At 34.7% G+C, this 19,947-nt stretch overlaps 1 protein-coding gene across 4 annotated transcripts in view; it reads left to right on the top strand.

The window, feature by feature from the left end:
* Positions 1-19,947, top strand: part of GKAP1 (G kinase anchoring protein 1) — a 79,936-nt gene that overhangs the window by 5,286 nt on the left and 54,703 nt on the right. For all 4 annotated transcript variants that reach the window (XM_067744700.1, XM_067744699.1, XM_067744701.1 and 1 more), the window contains exons 3-7: positions 2,478-2,730; positions 5,287-5,430; positions 14,348-14,425; positions 17,160-17,283; positions 19,676-19,698. In XM_067744700.1, the coding sequence (XP_067600801.1) occupies positions 2,521-2,730; positions 5,287-5,430; positions 14,348-14,425; positions 17,160-17,283; positions 19,676-19,698 (579 nt within the window). In that variant the 5' untranslated portion in view covers positions 2,478-2,520. The remainder of the gene's footprint in view (positions 1-2,477; positions 2,731-5,286; positions 5,431-14,347; positions 14,426-17,159; positions 17,284-19,675; positions 19,699-19,947) is intronic.

The raw sequence follows: 19,947 nt of genomic DNA, 5'->3' as shown, positions 1-19,947 counted from the left end.
AAAGCAGCAAAGTTGCTTTCTTGCTCAAGCTACATATCCATTACAGGTTAGTAAGGAGATTTTGTTCATTGTAGTTTTAGACTCCATCAGACTTGACTCTAGGAGGCTTCATCTCAGCATACACTTCCACAATAACAGAAGCAGAGAAAAGAGAACACGGTGAACCATGTTCTGGCTTTTAAAGCTTTTTAAAGCTTATATTTCACTGGTAGTCACATGGCCAGCCTGCATTCAACATGAGAGTGATACGCAATTCTCTTTCAGGGAGGGGCGGTGAATATTTGTGAACAGCTATCATGTGCAATTTATAGTTGCGACAGTTAAAATTAAATACAGTAGTTGTAGGAACAACTGTGTAGGATTAGTGTACCTAAAGTGGTCAAAGCTACTAAAACTTACAGGATTTTAACATGGCATGTTGAAGTTGAAGCAGAATTAATGTTTTCCTTAATATTTTTGAGTCTGGAATTTCCTTTTCATTTTGTAATATTTTCTTCCTTATAGTAACTTACAAAGCCTTAATTCTCATGTCTGTGGGAAAGATTTAAGCCTAAAAATACGTCATAATTTTAATGGTGTGATGTCATCTCTGTATGGTGTGGTATTTTATCTTAATCTGTATGCTTCTGAACATAGGAGCAGTAGGTATGAATGTGGTATTGTGATAAAAATACTTTGATTTCATAACTATTAGATGACATCTTCAAATCTCAGTTCTTCTTTTGATTTTTTTCATTGTTTAACAAAAAATTGAAAGATTTCCAAATAATTTTCTAGATTCTTAGGTTAAGATGGAAGATTGAACGTATGCTTCTCATTTTTGTTCCCTCCTGAAAACATGCAAACTGTAGTGTGTGGTTAGCTTTCAAAATGGACCTCAGTGATCCTCACCTCTTAGTATTCACTAAGAGGTGATTGCTGATATGATTCAGCAATCCCACTCCTAGGCGTATATCTGGAGAAAACTCTAATTCAAAAAGATACATGCAACCCAATGTTCGTATCAGCGCTATTTACAATAACCAAAACATGGAAGCAACCTAAATATCGACAGATGAATGGTTAAAGAAGATGTATATACATACAATGGAATATTACTCAGCCATAAAAAGAATGAAATAATGCCATTTGCAGCAACATGGATGGACCTACATATGATCATATTAAGTGAAGTAAATCAGAGAAACTCAAGTATCATATGATATCACATGTGGAATCTAAAAAAATGATACAAATAAACTTATTTACAAAACAAATAGATTCACAGACATAGAAAACAAACTTACACTTTCCAAGGGGGGGATAGTGGGGGGAGATAAATTAGGAGTTTGGGATTAACATATACACACTACTATATATAAAATAGGTAAACAACAAGCACCTGCTGTATAGCAGAGGGAACTATAATCACTGTCTTGTAATAACCTATGATGGAAAAGAATCTGAAAAAGAATATATATATATATATAAAAATAACTGAATCACTTTGCTGTACACTTGAAACTAACACAACATTGTAAATTAACTATACTTCAATAAAAGAAAAAAAAGCTAAGAGAGGTAGGGGCCACTGAGACTAGTGAACTAAAAGATAATGGTGGAAGGTGATTTTGAAAAGTTTCCTTTGGTTGAGAGAATTTAAGTTCTCTATTTTGCTGTCACTTCTCTAGAATCAAACTCAAGCAGAATTTGTACACGGTAAGAATGTTCTTTGTTTCCTACTCCTTTTTTCCTGTCTTGGAAGTTGGGGATAAGTATGTAGTTGGACCAATGGTCTCTGTGTGCGGTGAAAAATGATATTCTTACTCTTCCATTGTAAACCATATTGATTTAGGATGTTCTCCATAAATACGTATATATTAATCAGATTTAGGATATTCTTCATATATATGTATATATTAGGATATTCTCCATAATTATGTAAATATACAGCAGTGTATTTAAAAGAAAGAGGAAAGGGCTTCCCTGGTGGCGCAGTGGTTGAGAGTCCACCTGCCGATGCAGGGGGCACGGGTTCGTACCCCGGTCCAGGAAGATCCCACATACCGTGGAGCGGCTGGACCCGTGAGCCATGGCCGCTGAGCCTGCGCGTCCGGAGCCTGTGCTCCTCAACGGGAGAGGCCACAACAGTGAGAGGCCCACGTACTGCAAAAAAAAAAAAAAAGAGAAAGAGGAAAATCATTAATTTTTGGAAACTGTATATGGAAAATCAATACATTGTATTGGTGGTATTCTTGCAATAATTGTGAAATCTCAGTATATCATTTTTCTTTTTTATATTATACAATCGTACGTTGTTTACTTAAGTTTAAAAAGTATGTTTCTACCAGTAGAACTGTGTGTACGAATCCAACTGTTAACTAAATTCAGTGTCAGGAGAAGTGTATGTGTGTGTGTGTATATATATATATTTGTTCTAAAATCTGAAACAAATTCTACTGTGTTTATTCATCTTCCTCCTTTCTCCCTTCCCACAGGAATTATTCTTGACAGAAGTATTTTAAAAGAAAAATCCTTACAATGGCCTCAGCAGTACTTAGTTCTGTTCCCACTACTGCTTCTCGTTTTGCCTTGTTGCAAGTGGATAGTGGCAGTGGTTCTGATTCTGAGCCTGGAAAAGGCAAAGGTCGGAATACTGGAAAGTCTCAAACAAATAAATCAACTACAAATGAGAAGAAAAGAGAGAAAAGAAGAAAAAAGAAGGAACAGCAACAGAGTGAAGCAAATGAGGTAGCAATTATAATTATTCATGTCTGCTTTCCCAGTAGGTTGTATGCATCATGAGCGTAGATACTATCTTGTTGACCTATGTATCCACAGTTCCTGGTCCATAGGTACTTGGTAAATATGACTTGAATGAATGGATATAAATTTGTGTGTATTTGAAGTCAGATGTAATGAACATATTTTAAATTGCCTTTTTTTTTTGTCTACGGAAGCTTATGTGCTCATTCCAAAACGTTTCTGAAAAACAAAGTCTTAAAAGGAAACAAAGGTCATTTGTAAATATAACTAGAGATATAAGAAATTAATATTTTGGTATGTGTTTTCTGTATACATATATAAGTTTACTTGAATATATAGATACATTCATATATACATTCATATTTTACTTAAATGAAAATGAGACTATATAATAGACTTTCATATCTGGCTTTTTAAAAATTAGCATGAGCAGGTTTCCATGAGTAAATAAAGATCTACATTATTTTATCCACATTATTTAAAATTATGTGGCTTTGTCATAGTTTACTTAATCAGATTGTTGTGATAAACATTTAGGTGGTTTCCTTTTTTTTTTTTTTTACTGTTATAGACAGTAATCCTATGACTAGACAATAAGCCTATGACTAACCTTGAACATTTATGCATTTGATGGTCATCTGTTTCTTAAGGGTAGTAAACAGGCCCTTCTCCCCTAGACATGCCTAGCATGAGTTACGTGACCAACATTTAATGCGCCCATTTATTTTTAAAAGAAACATTGAAAAACACCTCTAGTCTGTATCTGTCTGTGTTTTAACAGAAGAAGCAGTTAGATATTAAGGACTTTTCTCAATATCACTTAATGAGAGAAGTAGTAAAAGTGTTTTTTTCCCCCTATATTCATTTTATAATATCCCAAGACTTAGAAAAAGCCTTTTCAATTTATTTCCATCACCATTGCTTTCTAAGTATCTCTTTAAAATGCTGCCACACAGAGAGTCACTTTAAAAGACATTTTTCTCACCATACAACCTTTCAGAAGTCCAGTCTTACAGAACTTTTGATTGCCCACCATTTTCTTTTTTTTTCTTTTTTTTTTGCGGTACGCGGGCCTCCCACTGTTGTGGCCTCTCCCGTTGCGGAGCACAGGCTCTGGACGCGCAGGCTCAGCGGCCATGGCTCACGGGCCCAGCCGCTCCGCGGCATGTGGGATCTTCCCAGACCGGGGCACGAACCTGAGTCCCCTGCATCGGCAGGCGGACTCTCAACCACTGCACCACCAGGGAAGCCCCCATTTTCTTTCTGGTATTAGATGTGGGGAACAAAAAATAAGGTAATAGTGGGGTTTACATTACATTACTGAGAATGAGCCTGAGGATCCTCCCTTCCCACTTCCACAGCTATAGTTCTGTCAGTCTACTTTCTGTAATAAATCAGTAGTGTACCTGCCATGGCTTTGTCTCTAGCAGCATCCCCTCTACTCTGTCTTTTCCACAGCAGAAAACAGCTGCTTAAAGTGATGTTTGTATCTCATCACTCTTGCAGAACAGTCTATTGATTATCAGTTAAATTGTTGATCCTTGATTTAAAGCCTCTTCATTGGTTTCCTAGGGCTGCTGTAACAAAGTACCACAAACCAGGTGGCTTAAAACAACAGAGATTTATTCTCTTAACAGTTCTAGAGGCTGGAAGTTCTAACCATGGTGTCAGCGGGGCCAGGCGCTCTCTGAGACTGAGTAGACTCCCTCCTTGCCTCATCCTAGTTTCTTATGGTAGCTGTCAGTCCTTGATGTTCCTTGGCTAGTGGCTGCATCTTTGCAGTCTGCCTCTTCTGTTACATGGTGTTCTCTTTGTGTATCTTTGTCTATACCCTTCATTGGATTAGGGCCCACCCTAATTCAGTATAACCTTAATCTTAACTTGATTATATTTGCAAAGATCCTATTTCCAAATAAGGTCACATTCACAGAGAGCAAGGGTTAGGCCTACAACATATGTTTTGAGAGAATACATTTTAATCCATAGTAACCTCTCAGTATTTTTCTCCCTGTTTCAACCTCTGTGACTAAGATTTTTCTTATTGTTGGGAGTGGCTTGGCCAGTACAGTTTTAGTTCATTATGTTACTTTGTGGACTAGGCCCTGTATTTTTCAGGACTAGCAAAATAGTTGTTAGAGTTCCTTAAGCTATCTTCTCTCACTATTTAAACTTTTAAATTTATAAGCTATTAAACTTTAATCTTATTGAACGCTATTGTTTTGCATTTTAAAAGCATACTTGTTATCCTGTTCTCTACTCCTATAAACTTCCCTTTAGTAAAGCAGACTCATTAAAATGGTGGTATAGTAGAGTATAATCCATTCTCACTTATTAATCATTTCATCGAGAAATCCACCAAAATTATCTCAAATGCTGGTGAAATTAGCATTCTACAAAGACTACAAAAAATTCAAATAGTGACTTTGTGAGTTAGCATAATGAGTATTTAGAAGTATAAAAATATTGATTTCTTAACTTCCAAAATAATCATTTGTATCTCAGGATTGGTAAACTGAATTTAATTTTTTGTTTGTTTCGTAGCTCAGGAATCTTGCTTTTAAGAAAATTCCCCAGAAATCCTCCCATGGCATTTGTAATGCTCAGCATGAGCTATCATTACCAAACCCAGTACAGAAGGATTCACGGGAAGAAAATTGGCAAGAGTGGAGACAAAGAGATGAGCAGGTACAACTAAGTAAATCAAATTGTTTTGCTTTGGTTTTCAGTGCATTTTTGCATTTTTAAGATAGCAGTGCATCTGACCATGACACCACTGTTCTGAGGAGCGTTTTATATTGGATTAACTCCCATGTGTTTGCTACTTTTTATAAGAGGTTCTGGTTTTTATCTACTAGGAAAGCAGATTGACACATATTATATTTGTTAGTTTTGGCAATTTCAAGCAGTTATTTTCTGAGTTTTAAATTCATCTGCCTTTTTACAAATGAGGGAGAGATAGGGAAGGGAGAAAAACAGGATTAAATTATTTCAAGTAAAAAAATCACATTTGTAAGACCAGAGGTCTCTTATTAAAAATACTCAGTGAAATCATTAGAGAAGTGCAAATCAAAACTACAATGAGGTATCACCTCACACCAGTCAAAATATCTACAAACAATAAATGCTGGAGAGGGTGTAGAGAAAAGGGGACCCTCTTGCACTGTTGGTGGGAATGTAAATTGATACAGCCACTATGGAGAACAGTATGGAGGTTCCTTAAAAACTAAAAATAGAACTACCATACGACCCAGCAATCCCACTGCTGGGCATATACCTGAGAAAACCATAATTCAAAAGGAGTCATGTACCACAATGTTCATTGCAGCTCTATTTACAATAGCCAGGACATGGAAGCAACCTAAGTGTCCATCAACCGATGAATGGACAAAGATGTGGCACATATATACAATGGAATATTACTCAGCCATAAAAAACTTGAGTTATTTGTAGTGAGGTGAATGGACCTAGAGGCTCACACAGAGTGAAGTAAGTCAGAAAGAGAAAAACAAATACCGTATGCTCACACGTATATATGGAATCAAAAAAAAAAAATGATTCTGAAGAACCTAGAGGCAGGACAGGAATAAAGACACAGACGTAGAGAATGTACTTGAGGATATGGGGAGGGGGAAGGGTAAGCTGGAACTAAGTGAGAGAGTGGCATGGACAGATATACACTACCAAATGTAAAATAGATAGCTAGTGGGAAGCAGTGCATAGCACAGAGAGATCAGCTCGATGCTTTGTGTCCACCTAGAGGGGTGGGATAGGGAAGGTGGGAGGGAGACGCAAGAGGAAGGACATATGGGGATATATGTATATGTATAGCTGATTCACTTTGTTATAAAGCAGAAACTAACACACCATTGTAAAGCAATTATACTCCAATAAAGATGTTAAAAAAAAATACTCAGTGACAGTTTTACTTAAAGAAAGAAAGACTTTGAGGGGAAACTTTTCCTTTTCAACCTTGTTGTAAAATAGTTTATGACGTTTGTTTTTTTTAGCCTATTTACACGATGTTTTGTTCTTTTATGCCTCTATTAAATAAATGTCATTAATAACCAAATCAAAGAGATAATTTAATAAAACCAATCAATTTCTTTTTGTGTGTGTGATATCCAGGGAAATAACACACTAAGCCTGGAGTGTACTCTAGGAGGTGCTGTATGTATGGGAAATGAATAGTTATTTTCTTATCTGTTAAACTGCCATTTGATCTGTTGGGAATAGGTATTGTTTTAGCAGATGTTTGGCTTAATGGAGTGGCTATACCTATCATGCTTGGGTTACCAGTTTTAAAAGAATTAGACTAGGGACTTCCCTGGTGGTGCAGTGATTAAGACTGCCTGCCAATTCAGGGGACACGGGTTCGATCCCTGGTCCAGGAAGATCCCACATGCTGTGGAGCAACTAAGCCCGTGTGCCACAACTACTGAGCCTGTGCTCTAGAGCCCACGAGCCACAACTACTGAGGCTGCGTGCCACAACTACTGAAGCCCACATGCCTAGAGCCTGTGCTCCACAACAAGAGGAGCCACCGCAATGAAGAGTAGCCCCTGCTCGCCACAACTAGAGAAAGTCTGTGTGCAGCAACAGAGACCCAACGCAGCCAATAAATAAGTAGACTATACTAAACTCTGCTCTTAACATAAACTATGTTAATTATAACATTTTCTATAGAATTTTGTACTGCCTCGGGTTCATCTTTACGAGCATCAGTTATTACACTAGGGCTGTGCAAAAATGATATTTCCGAGCATTGGTTAACTGGATAAATCATCTTGTATTATTCTAGAGGGGTTATTTGATTCTTTTTTCCTTCTACAGCATTCATTATAACAATTTTTTTTCTGGTTTACAAGTATTATTAACGTAATGATCTACTTGTTTAGACAGTAATAGAATTTGCTAGTGTCTTCACCAGAGAGAATTTCTCCCAGTGGCCCAAGAGGCACTGGAAAATTAATAAAGGAAAACTACTCAATTTTGCACCAAAATAAATGCCACGTAATAGGGGAACTTAAGCACAGATATTTGATTGCCCTTCTTCCTGCTGCCATTGATTGCTGCCAAAATGACCAGGTAATTATGAGAAGGAAATAGTCAACTTGGCCCCAACCCTATATAAAAATATCATCCAAGGCTGAGGAACTTAGAGGAATTTCTGCTGGATATACTATTGATGGGTCACTTAGGAAAACCTGGTACCTTATTTGGAAGTCTCACTTGTAGGAAAATAATCAAGGTCATGAGAAGTAAAGTAGTTCTTGGGATAATTACAGTGACAAGTGAAGAAGAGATAAGGGCAAGCTTTGGGACTGATGGACAGTATACCATCTGGAATCTATTTTACTGTGTGGAATAATAGATTTTAAAAGTAGGGACCAGACAGTGACTGTACTAGGCAGAAGGTGTACAGTTGTGGTGGGTGTTCTCCCTCACACAGGGAAACAACACTATGAGAAACTCCACGTGTTGAGGGCTGAGCCAGTCAAAAAGCTGGATATAGAAATCCTGTCTGTTATGTGGCTGCTTATTGTAAACACAAAAGAGAAATGCTAAGACAGAGTTTACTACTCCTAAATTATCAAAGTGATAATGTAAATTTACATTGGCTAAGCCTCAGCATAAAATCTGAGAGCTGGCATTAAACAGCAACAAGATAGACAGTAAAGAAACATCCACTCCACTTACTTAGAAGCAAACACTGGATCTTAGTTGATCTCATGCCAGCTGAAGAAAAGTTTCTGCCACATAAAAGGAGAAGAACATTGTACTTAATGTCCAAAGTGAAAGTGTACTTTGAAAAAGATTTGCTACGGGGAACAGAGAAATTGATTTTAGACAGCACCTATTTTTTGATTTAATAAAAACTAAGGAGCTAGAACATTTTGTAAAAGTCAAGGTGTCGGTAATGTTATATAAAAAGGTGAAATAATAGACTAAGATGAAAAATTGGGTAAGAGAAATTGAAAGGGAGATGAGCAGAATACAGAATTTCTTTGCAGAGATGTATACATCAAAGGAGGTATACGTTTCACACTTGAAGTGGGTAGATTTTATGTGATACATAAAATATGTGAATTATATCTCAGTAAAGGTGTTTAAAAAAAAGTAGAATAGGCCATGACTTTGATTGTTTTCAGAATTTTTAACATTTTTTTAAAATATTGAATCAAGATCAAGAGACATATTGTTCACCATTACTTGTTGCCTGGGAATAAATCTCAGTGTAGATGTTGTTCAGGTATAACCTCTTATATTTGTGGTAGTGCATTGATAATACTGATTCCAGTATTACCTTTTTAAAATTTTACATCATGGCTCAAACATAATGAATGAATAGAAAAGTCTCTTCTCGTGGATATTCAGTGATAAATAGATCAAATTTTATTGTGTATTTCTTACTCCTGTTGTATTGATTCAGACTCCACATATCACTGGTTTTGTCCAACTCTGAAGTTGAATATCTGCTAGCATGTGCATAGTTAATTGTTTTTTCACACTGTAGCCTCTAGTACATCTATCTGATAAAGGCATTTTGCCAATAGTTTGTTCTGTTTTTTGTTTGTGAGTGTGATATTTCTCATTAACCTTGTGGCTGGTATAATAAGTCTATTGTTGATAGTTTGACTTGCACCTGGTTTTACTATAAGCAGTGCTCTTTGTTTTTTTGGCTTTTTCTTTAGCAACAAAATTCATCACTTTTGTTCTGGAAAGCATTACTTGGTACTTGTTCTGTTCTGGAAAGACTCATACAGGTCATTGTGCTTTGGAAGTGAAACAAAAACTATAATGTCTTTAGGCCACTGGTCTGACCATGTTTCATAGCAGGAAGCTAGGAACAAATAGATTGATGACTCAATAAATTGAAATTTCAAATATTCACTATGTTAATTTTCTATTTATAATTTTCATTTGCTTATGTGACAATCACTCTTGTGCTGACACATGCAGATTTATATTCTGTATTCACTGTATTAGAGTCTTCTTCATTTTAAAATTTATGTGTTTTTATAAGTTGCATTATTTACTATTTTCATTACTACTTTTAATCCTTCAGTGAATCATTGAACCATTTTTATTACTTTGAGATATAATTAAAGCATACAACTTAAAAAATGTAAACAGCACTCAAAAGATATGAAGATGCATTAATTGAGATGAACAAAACCTGATCATTAGTATGAACACGTAGATACAGTTTTTGTAGAATATTTACAACCTTTAAAATCATAATGTTCAGGCTTCCCTGGTGGTGTAGTGGTTGAGAGTCCGCCTGCTGATGCAGGGGACATGGGTTCGTGCCCCGGTCCGGTAAGATCCCACATGCCGCAGAGCGGCTGGGCCCGTGAGCCATGGCCGCTGAGCTTGCGTGTCCGGAGCCTGTGCTCCGCAATGGGAGAGGCCACAACAGTGAGAGGCCTGCGTACCGCAAAAAAAAAAAAAAAAAAAAAAAAAAAATCATAATGTTCAATAAGACTACTGGAAGATTTTCTGGGAAATGATTCTGCTTTCCAAATTAGTGAAGGTATATGTTCCACACTTTGAAAATCACTGAGTTAGAGGACCAGAAGGCGCTACTGCTACTGTGGCTAAGCACTTGGCTGCAAGTGTTAGATGTCCTCAGAATGTTGCTGTGTGTTGTTTTACAATAACCCTGTTCCCCTGAGAAATGAAGATTAATTCTTCATTTGGGATTTGTTTTGCTTGGATTTAAAGTGGGTAAAATTTTTATGGTACTTTAATTTACAAATTTTTAAAAATCTAGTTACAAAATATTTACTGTCCTTCTCATTTTTCGTTGGTTCTTCATACTCTTTAACTGATCATAAACCCTTGAGCTATAGGTTTATTTATTTAAATAGAAAAAAAATGTTTTACTACTAGATGGGGATAGGAGGCAATGAAGGAAGCCAGGAGGAAGGGGATCTGAAGTACTCCATCTTGGGCACATGTAAGTATCTTCTCCAATCCTGTAGGCATTTTAGTGCCTACTATTTCCTCTTTTTCTTCCTTTCCTCCTCCTCCCATAAGTACAAAGAAAATGATGAGGAATTCTCAATTTGCAAACTTAACATATAAGATACTTTTTAAAAATCATGGTTATGTTGCATTTTCATGTCCAGTGCCTGTCTTTCAGGCCCAGACTCTTTTTTTTTTTCCTTCCCAGTTCTACCTCCACATGTACTGATTAATTACATTGACAGCAGTCTTATGATTAACTAATTCTCTAATTAAGGCATGTTTAGGGAATTTGGAATCATGTTTTCTTTCTCTTTCCTGGTATTGTGGTCTTGTGTTACCTTTCTCCCTGTTATCTGGAGTAAAAAATCTTATCTTTGATTCATTCTTCATATTTAATCAGTGTTCTGAAACTTGGTCATTCTTTGGTGAGAAATAGCCTTCTTTGTTTCCTGCATTGCTATGTTCAGGTCCAGGTTCCTGTATGCTGAGGCTACAGTGGTTTAGCCAGACCCATTGATTCTAAGTTCTCATTCTTCTAATATGACAGTTTATTTCTTTAAAATTACTCTGATCAGTTTTCCTCTTTCATCTATCCTGAATCCATAATTTTTAGGGAGTGTCTGGAACCTAATTTTACCCTACCTAAGCAATCTTATTTTCTACTATTCTCCAGCATAGAGAAGGGGAATTCTAATTTATTGTGTGTAACTCTTGTGCCAGGTAGGCACTGTGCTAGGTACTTGACATATATTATAGCTTAAAATTTTCAAAACTACACTGCAAGGTTGATATTTCTATTTCCTTTTTATTTATGAAGAAACTGAGATTCACAGAAGTTACATAACTTGCCCCAGATCACAGCTAGAATGGGTGGAATAGAAATTTAAATTATCCACCTGTGTGATCTTCCAAAGCCTGGGTTTTTTCCACATCTCTCTTGTATTGCATAGAATTTATCTTTTATCATGTATCCCATAATATATATATTCTTAATATCACACTTTTTGTTCACGTGACTCTTTCCTCCTAAAATTCTTCCATTCATTTTGCTACCTATCCAAATTATATCTCTCCTTTAAGGACCAACTTAGTTTCTTTTCTGTATGCTTCTTTGAATTCTATTTCTTGTTTACCTATTTTCTGTCAACTTTTGTAGCACTTTTAATATCTTACTCTATTTTCTGTATGTCATGTGTGTTAGTTTTTTATTCCCAACTGGAGTAGAAATTCTTTGAGGGCAAAAGCCAAATTTTTGCTGCTACTTTAAAGGACTAGAGGCAAAGTACATAGAGGGTTCTCTGTGAATCCTTATAGGCTAAACGGTCATATGGTGACATTTGGGAAGTTTTTCCTAGTTTTCAGAGTTAAACTGAAATTTAAATCATTTTTGCCTAATTGTATTTCCTTGTATATTAGTTTTTGTTAATAATTAAAAGGTAAATGTAAGCTTTAAACTGCTGTATTTAGAATCAAATGCTTGGGAGAGGTGTATTTTTAACTTTTAAAAGGTCCATTTCATTCAGTTTTTATCATTTTCTTAGAATCAGCTGTCTTAATATCTAAGTTACTTGAGATAGTTTGAAAAAAAAAATAATCGCATCTTGCAAGACTCCCGACTTTGTCTCCTCTTCTGCCCACTAATTTATTTTTGGAATATCAGTCAGAATATGTGACATATTGGAAATAATCTTAAATGTGTTTTCTGTAAATGTTAAATGTCATTAATATGGATTAAAAGCTTAGTGGTAAATTTAACCAGCTTTTCTCAGAATAAACTTAAGTAGTTTTGTCACTTTTTCTATGTTGGAATGACTGCTATGCTCTAATTATATTGAAGTATTTTGTACTCAGATTGCTTTGAGTTTTGGTGGAGAAATTGATGTAAACTTCCTTTTTTGTGTAACACTAACATGAATCCACTTCCTTTTTACCTTTTAACTGTATATTGTTTTTTAATATACATTTATATAATAAAGTATTTAAAAGGTTAACCTTTTAAAAAAGGTTACTTTTTCCTGATTGTTACTAATTTGGATTGAATTAATTCTTCAGTATGTACAGTTTACTTGGGGCTTAACCAGAATTTCGAGTGCTATATGCCCTTATTTACCATTTTAATTCTAACTATTTTTCTCTGAGTTAGATTAATTTTTTTCTGTGATGAACCTATTTTTCCCCCCTCTTTTTGTTGTCTTAGTATAGGATTGGATGAAATGCTTTGACTAGAAGTAAAAGATTTATTAGTTCATGGTGTCCAGTGTTAACATTTTTCTACTTTTTAAGGTGTCCTTTTGAAACAGATGACTTCTTTTTGGAATCGGTTTCTGTTTTAGTTTAGTTTTTTTTTTTAAATTGTTAAACAACAGAAACAATTCTGAATAACTTTGGCAAAAAATAATTTGACAAAAGGATACTGAGTGATTCACAGATTTGAATTAAAAACTAAACAATGAGACCTTGGGAAAGATGGAAATAAAGGAATTCTGGGGTGCTCAGAGGCATGAACTAGTACACTCACTTTTAGAGGCTATCATCAGCTGATTGAACCCCACTTACTTTGTGTTCTCAAATTTTAGTTCCTAGGAGAACAAAAAAGAGTTAGGTCCTTTGCTCCCATCCTGTTGTTGGTGATACCATATACATATTTGTGTGGGTGTGGTAGTGGGTGGTATATAAAATTAGGTGATTGGCTGTCTTGCTAGAATCCTAGGACACTGGATTGAATTGTAGTTATTCAAAGAAATAAAGGAAGGGATTATGGACAGACAAAAACAAGCGATGCCTACTAAATTTATGCTTTTATTATACAGTATGCATAGGTCAACACATACATGTAAACAAATCCAGGATGTTTACATGTGGCAGCTATCCTATTCAGCTGCAGATATACCTTATCCCCCAAGGTAGACAACCCAAAGCCCCATCCAACCACTGTACCAATTCTGTTTGGCAATTAGGAAAAGTAATTCTTAGAGAGTAATTTGATTGGAGGGTGGCAGAAGCTAGATTATGACAAGTTAAGGTGAGATTGAGTGGTGAGAAAGAGGAACCAAAAGATACAGATCACAAAGAATCATTTTATTATAGTGTTAGAGGAGTTTAAAGGTAGGGAAGTCATACAAAAGGAATAAAAAGATAGCAGTAAAAAGATGCACTACAATTTTTCTGTAACATCAGGCATATACCAGGACAATTGGTCCCTTATTTAAAGGTTCTATACCTGTGAATTAGTCTGTATTAAGTAAATGGTATGTTTTATAATGCTTACTGAGTTCTCAATATTCTTATATTTTTGAGTAATAATCACTGTTATATTTTCTGTGTCCAAAACTAGATACTATCTTTAACATCTATTACAGTGTCAATTCCTTTGTGAGATTTTGTTTTGTTACAGTAAAAAGATTATGTATTATACAACAGATAATTGACAATGAGAAAGTAAAAATATCAAAATAGTAAGTTTTTGCTTTGGTATCTTCTATAAAACACAGAGTTCTCTACTTTGGCATGGGTAGATAACTTTGGAGAACCCAGACTGTTTATTGAAGTATTTGTTTTCTTATCCTGTATATATTGTCGTGTTGTATAATGCTATTATCTGTTTATCGTTAAACTTTCTTTTTATTTTTAGCTGACATCTGAAATGTTTGAAGCAGATCTTGAGAAGGCATTGTTGCTAAGTAAATTAGAATATGAAGAACACAAAAAGGTATTTACACATTTATGGATTTAGATGTTTTAGGTTTAAGTGGTCAAAAGTTAGAACCACCCTTCCTGAATTTTGTATAAAAGTTCTTTAAAGTTTGTCCTAAAAATTTATCCTTGTGACAAAGTAATTAACATAAAGTTTTCATGAGATTTCTCCTCAAGTTCTTAGAGATAACAGAAACACAAACACTAAGCTTTGTCCGGTGATTTGGAATGTTCAGTTAAGAAATTTCTCCAACCAAGATGAAGGGGAGAGAGGAAATGAGGCTAATAGCAGATGATTTATTTTAACTTATTTTAAATGAACCTAGAAAATAGTTAAATTTTAAAAATTTAAGTAACTGTGAGTACAGGGGCATCCATTAAGAGACCCTCTGCTAGAGATACACTGCTAATTAACTGAAGTAAATAGAAGGACATTTCTGATAATTTGGCCTTGTGAATTCAGCATTTATCACTAAGCTTTGATATTGGGCTGTGTGTTGAAATGCATTCTACAGCTTGTAACTGTAGGGACATTTGCGCAAAAAGTAGTGTTTGTTTCCATTTTCTATGTTTAAATTGAGCATTTATATCATCTCCATATTATTTAACATTTTAGTCCTTTATATATATTGGGAATTTTTTTTGGTCTGTAAAGTTTATTCAACTTGTGATTACTCAGTGGTTGATCATAAATGGCCTCTGGTCATGCTTAAGGGCCTTTATACTATGTACACTAGCTTCTTCGCTCAAGAGGAAGGGAGGAGAGGAATTAACATTTACAGTAGATGAGTTTGCTATTTATTTATAGCTCAAGGGAAGAGGATGAAGATTGCTGTTAGACTGGACTTGGTACACTATATGTGTTAGTTTCATTTTCCATGTCCCTATTCCTTTTATCCAGAATTATCAAGAATAACTGTAATCCTTGTTGTTACGTGTGTAAACAGACAAAGATAAAGACATGGTCCAAGCTGTTGAGTTCAGTGGAAGGAGGCACACCCATAATTGTAGTGTATTGAGAGATTTTATGTTTTCAGTGCAGTGGGAATTCAGGAAGATAGAAGAATTTTCTGTGCTTTTGATGGGGGTGGGTTTTAGGAAAGGATTCTTTTTATTTGATAAATTTGAATGTTACCATTTGTAAATTTAAGGTGTACAGTGTGTTACTTTGATACATTTATATATCGTAATATGATTGCCAGTGAAGCAATATTCATCATATTACAGCATTGTAGTATAGTATTATTGACTATATTCATTATATTGTACATTGGATCTCTATGGTTTATTTATTACTCATTACAAGTTTGTATACTTAAAACACCATACCCCCATCCCCATCCCCATCCCCTGGTAACCACCATTTTACTCATTTTATTTTAACAGGTTTGACTTTTTTTTTTTTTTTTTAAAGATTCCACATATAAGTTATATCATACTGTACTTGTCTTCCTCCGTCTAACTTATCTCGCTTAGCATAATGTACTCAAGGTCTATCCATGTTGTCACAAATGACAGGATATCTTAGGAAAGCGTTTTTAAAGTGGAGTCTTACTCAATGTATTAGAAGTTCAGCAGTAGGCAAGAGAAAGTAGGCATTCTCAGGGAAGGAGTAACAAGTACATAAGACATGTACACATGAAAGAGTAGCGTTTTGAAAAACTATAATTTACGGACCTAGAGTTGCTGGAGATACTGCTACCAGAATAGAATATAAAGAACCTCATGTACAGGCTAAGGAGGTTGAGTTTTATACATTTGTTGGCAGAGAGCTATTGAATATTTTTAACTTTCAGATTGATTTCAGGTTTTCATTTTAGAAACTTATGCCATAACAGTGTAGAAGATGAATGGAGGGGCTAAAATTAGAGAGTGTTGCAGTGTCAAGCTAGAGAAGATAGGGGAAGTGACAGAAGGTATGAATAAATGAGAATAGATTTAAGAGATCTTTAGGAGATAAACTCAACAAGACCTAGGGACTAATTTGCATATGAAGTGTATAGGAAGAATAAGCAAGGATGACTGAGGTTTCTAACCTAGACAGTTGTGTAGATGATGGTGGCATTAAGCAAGGTACTTACTAGAAGATCAAGCAGGGAAGGCAGGGTGAACATATTTAGTTTGCAGATGTTTATTGAACATTCTGTTTGAGTTGTCTGTACATACACAAGTTATCAGGTAGAACTTTAAATTTTGAGTTTGAGGAACAACAGGTATAAAGCATGAGAAGAATGGGTTAAGAATGGAATAATGGTAAACAGCGGCTGCATTTTTAAGAATATAGTTGGGGAAAGAGAAACCAGTGAAGGAGACTTAAGAATAGTCAGAAGTGTATTGAGAAAACCAAGAGATGCTTGAAAACATAATGTCTTTGGGTTTGGCATTGAAGAGAAGGTTGACTTTAATTTTAGTGTCAGAGACTAGCAGAATCCAGATTTCAGTGTGGTTAAGAAAGGAAATTGACTGTAGATTATTGTGTTAAGTTTGGTCCTGAAATGAAGAAGAGGGTGGCAACTAGGAGTTACAGACCAAGGAATACCTTTTTATTTTTATTTTAGCGTTTAAGAGGGAAGAGATTGAATGTATAAATAAACAGGTGTCTTTTTATACGGTTTGGCTAGCCTATGTTTTGATTTTCTTATTTGCCTCTTATCTTTAAAAAATAAAACTTTAAGAAACATATTGCCCATTGGTTAGTTGATTTTACTAGTGTTAAACCAAGCTTAATTATTGTTGGTAATTTTTTTTAGGAATATGAAAATGCTGAAAATGCACCAGCTCAGTCAAGGGTTATGAATAAAAAAGACAAAAGAAAGACTCATCAGGGAAAAGACAAACCTCTCCCAATATCACTAAAAAAGTTTCAATCTGAAGGTAATATACGTATGAAATCTATTACACTAGAGAAGCTGTTCTTAGTCCTTGTATAATTTCATTTTAAGTACCTCTCTAATTTTTAAAATAAGTAAAGATTGTTTTATTAATATGTTACTTAGAATGTAAAAAATGTAAACCTGCTTGAAAATAAACTATTTCGGGGTTAAAGTAATTTAAAATCAGTCATTAAAACCTCATAAAATTTCAATAAGAATTTGTCTTTATGTAATTCTGAATTTGTTCCTTTTCTAAAACTCACTGAAAATAAAAATTGATATTTGTAGTTTTTGAGTCATCTTGAAACATATTGTCCTTATACATAAATTGATTTGGCTTACACTAGACCAGGAATGGTATTTTCAGATTTCATCCATTATTGGTCAACCTCTTCAAGTTATCTGGAACTATATCTTAGAAAATTAAAATGTAAATTTTTAGAATGAGACTTATTACCAGAAATCTCTTTATAATATCATTTGTATTGGTTTTATTGAAGAAAGAAGACAGAAGGAAATTATACCATCCACTGAACTTTCGAAGACAGAGCACAAAGCACATTATTTTTGAATTGGGAAATGGTGAAAACTCTAAGTCTGTGCTGTATAATATGGTAACTACTATTCATGTGTGGCAATTTAAAGATAAGTTAATTAAAATGAACTAAAATTTAAAATTCCTTAGTTGCATTAGCCACATTTGGTGCTCAGTAGCCACATGTAACTAGTAGCTTCAATGTTAGACAGCACAGGTATAGAACATTACTGTCATCACAGAAAATTTTAATGAAGAGTGCTGTGCTTATACCAATCAGAATAGTTGCTAACCGGATAAACAACAAGGTCCTACTGTATAGTGCAAGGAACTATATTCAAAAAGGAAAAGGAATAGTTGCTGACCAAATGAACACCTGTTTCTTCATTGACCAAGAAGTCAGTTTGACTCATGAATTTAAGCTTAATATGTTGGGCATTTGTTCCATGAGGATTAATAAGACCGTAGCAATAATCTAAAAAAAAACAAAACCCCAAAATACTTTGTTTTCAGAAAGAAGCCTACCTGTGAAGTTAGGAATAAATTTAGAGGATCGTATTTTCATTTAAGGATGAGGAAACGTTTCCCTATAGTCTGCTTCTCTAAGTTGCTTTGTTTCGGGGTTAAAAAGAACAGATATATGTTAAATTTCCAACTTTAGTAAGAAAGATTTTAATATAAGAATTATGTCATTAAAAACTAGGCAGAGACATGAAAAGAATGCTTTTTAAAACTTCTTTATTTTTCATATGTTTAAGTACTATGTAAATTTATTAGATGCATTGAGAAAAACATTAGTATGATAATGTTAAAGGGAAGCTGTACAACTATTTCAAAGCATGATTAACACAGTCATAGTACTTCCCTGGGTTTCGGGCATCACATTGTATACTACGTAGAACGTGCTAGAAGAATGACTGGATAACTCACCAGGATTTGGTAGTTTGACCTGAAACATGTGATTTTGACATTTACTGGGTTTATGGACTCTATTCTGATCAACAGATGCTTTAGAGAACTGGACCAGCTTTTAGATTCTCAAATAGATTTCTCATAAGAAGCTATGCTATTAAATTATTTTTAGTCCTTGAGAATGGAAAATTTCTGCTGTGCACGAGAAGCATTGTTAAATATTAGATATCCTGATCATCTCCAATTTAAGAACACTTGCTACCTATTTGTACTTTAGTTCAACCTTATATCTGTGTGGATTCCCTATGTCTTCCTTGTAATCACTTCCCAGAAATACTGTTGTTACTAAGTCAATGATGTGTTTAATTTGGATATAGTTATGCCATCTTTTTTGTATTCATTTATAAACATACATTAATTTTTAGGATTTTTTTCACAGTATTATCAAATCACTATGATATGTATTTTTAAAATTAAAAAAAAACTAGGTAACAGTTTTGAAGGACACAAATTACTATTCTACCTTTTATTCCACAAAGGCAGTGATCTGTACAGTTTTTACAGTAACAGTACCTTGTGATTGATTTTAGACATACTTACCTCCCTGCAAGTTCTCCCCCCCCAAAATTATGTGAAACCACAAATCTAAAGTATATGGGATTCAAATGTTTAAAATTTAATAATACACCTTGGTATGGGTGGCATTTACTGGGATAGAAGTCTTTTAAGCTGAGCAAATTAGTAATTATATGGTAAATTTTAACATCGTATCCCTAGAAAAGTAAATCCTAATGTGAGTCCCAGACAACCCCCAAATGTCTTCTGTAACTCTTATTATAATTTTGAAATTCTTTTCAATAACTTTGTTTAAATATTTTTTACATACTGAAATATTTTATATGTTTATGTCCTTCAGTAAAGTCTCACCATTTTTTTTCATTTACAGATCACATTAGTAAAAAGACTGAGGTAAGTAATATTATAACCATCTTTATTCTAGAAAACACTTGATGGTTTTTTTTTTTTTTTAATTTATTTATTTTTGGCTGCATTGGGTCTTCGCTGCTGCGCGCGGGCTTTCTCTAGTTGCGGTGAGCGGAGGCTACTCTTCGTTGCAGTGTGCGGGCTTCTCACTGTGGTGGCTTATCTTGTTGCAGAGCACGGGCTGTAGGCGCACGGGCTTCAGTAGTTGTGGTTTGCGGGCTCTAGAGCGCAGGC

The sequence above is a fragment of the Pseudorca crassidens genome, chromosome 7 (assembly GCF_039906515.1).
Source record: "Pseudorca crassidens isolate mPseCra1 chromosome 7, mPseCra1.hap1, whole genome shotgun sequence".
Lineage (NCBI taxonomy): Eukaryota > Metazoa > Chordata > Mammalia > Artiodactyla > Delphinidae > Pseudorca > Pseudorca crassidens.
The sequence above is the reverse complement of the archived record's forward strand: the minus strand, read 5'-3'. Positions and strand labels throughout refer to the sequence as shown.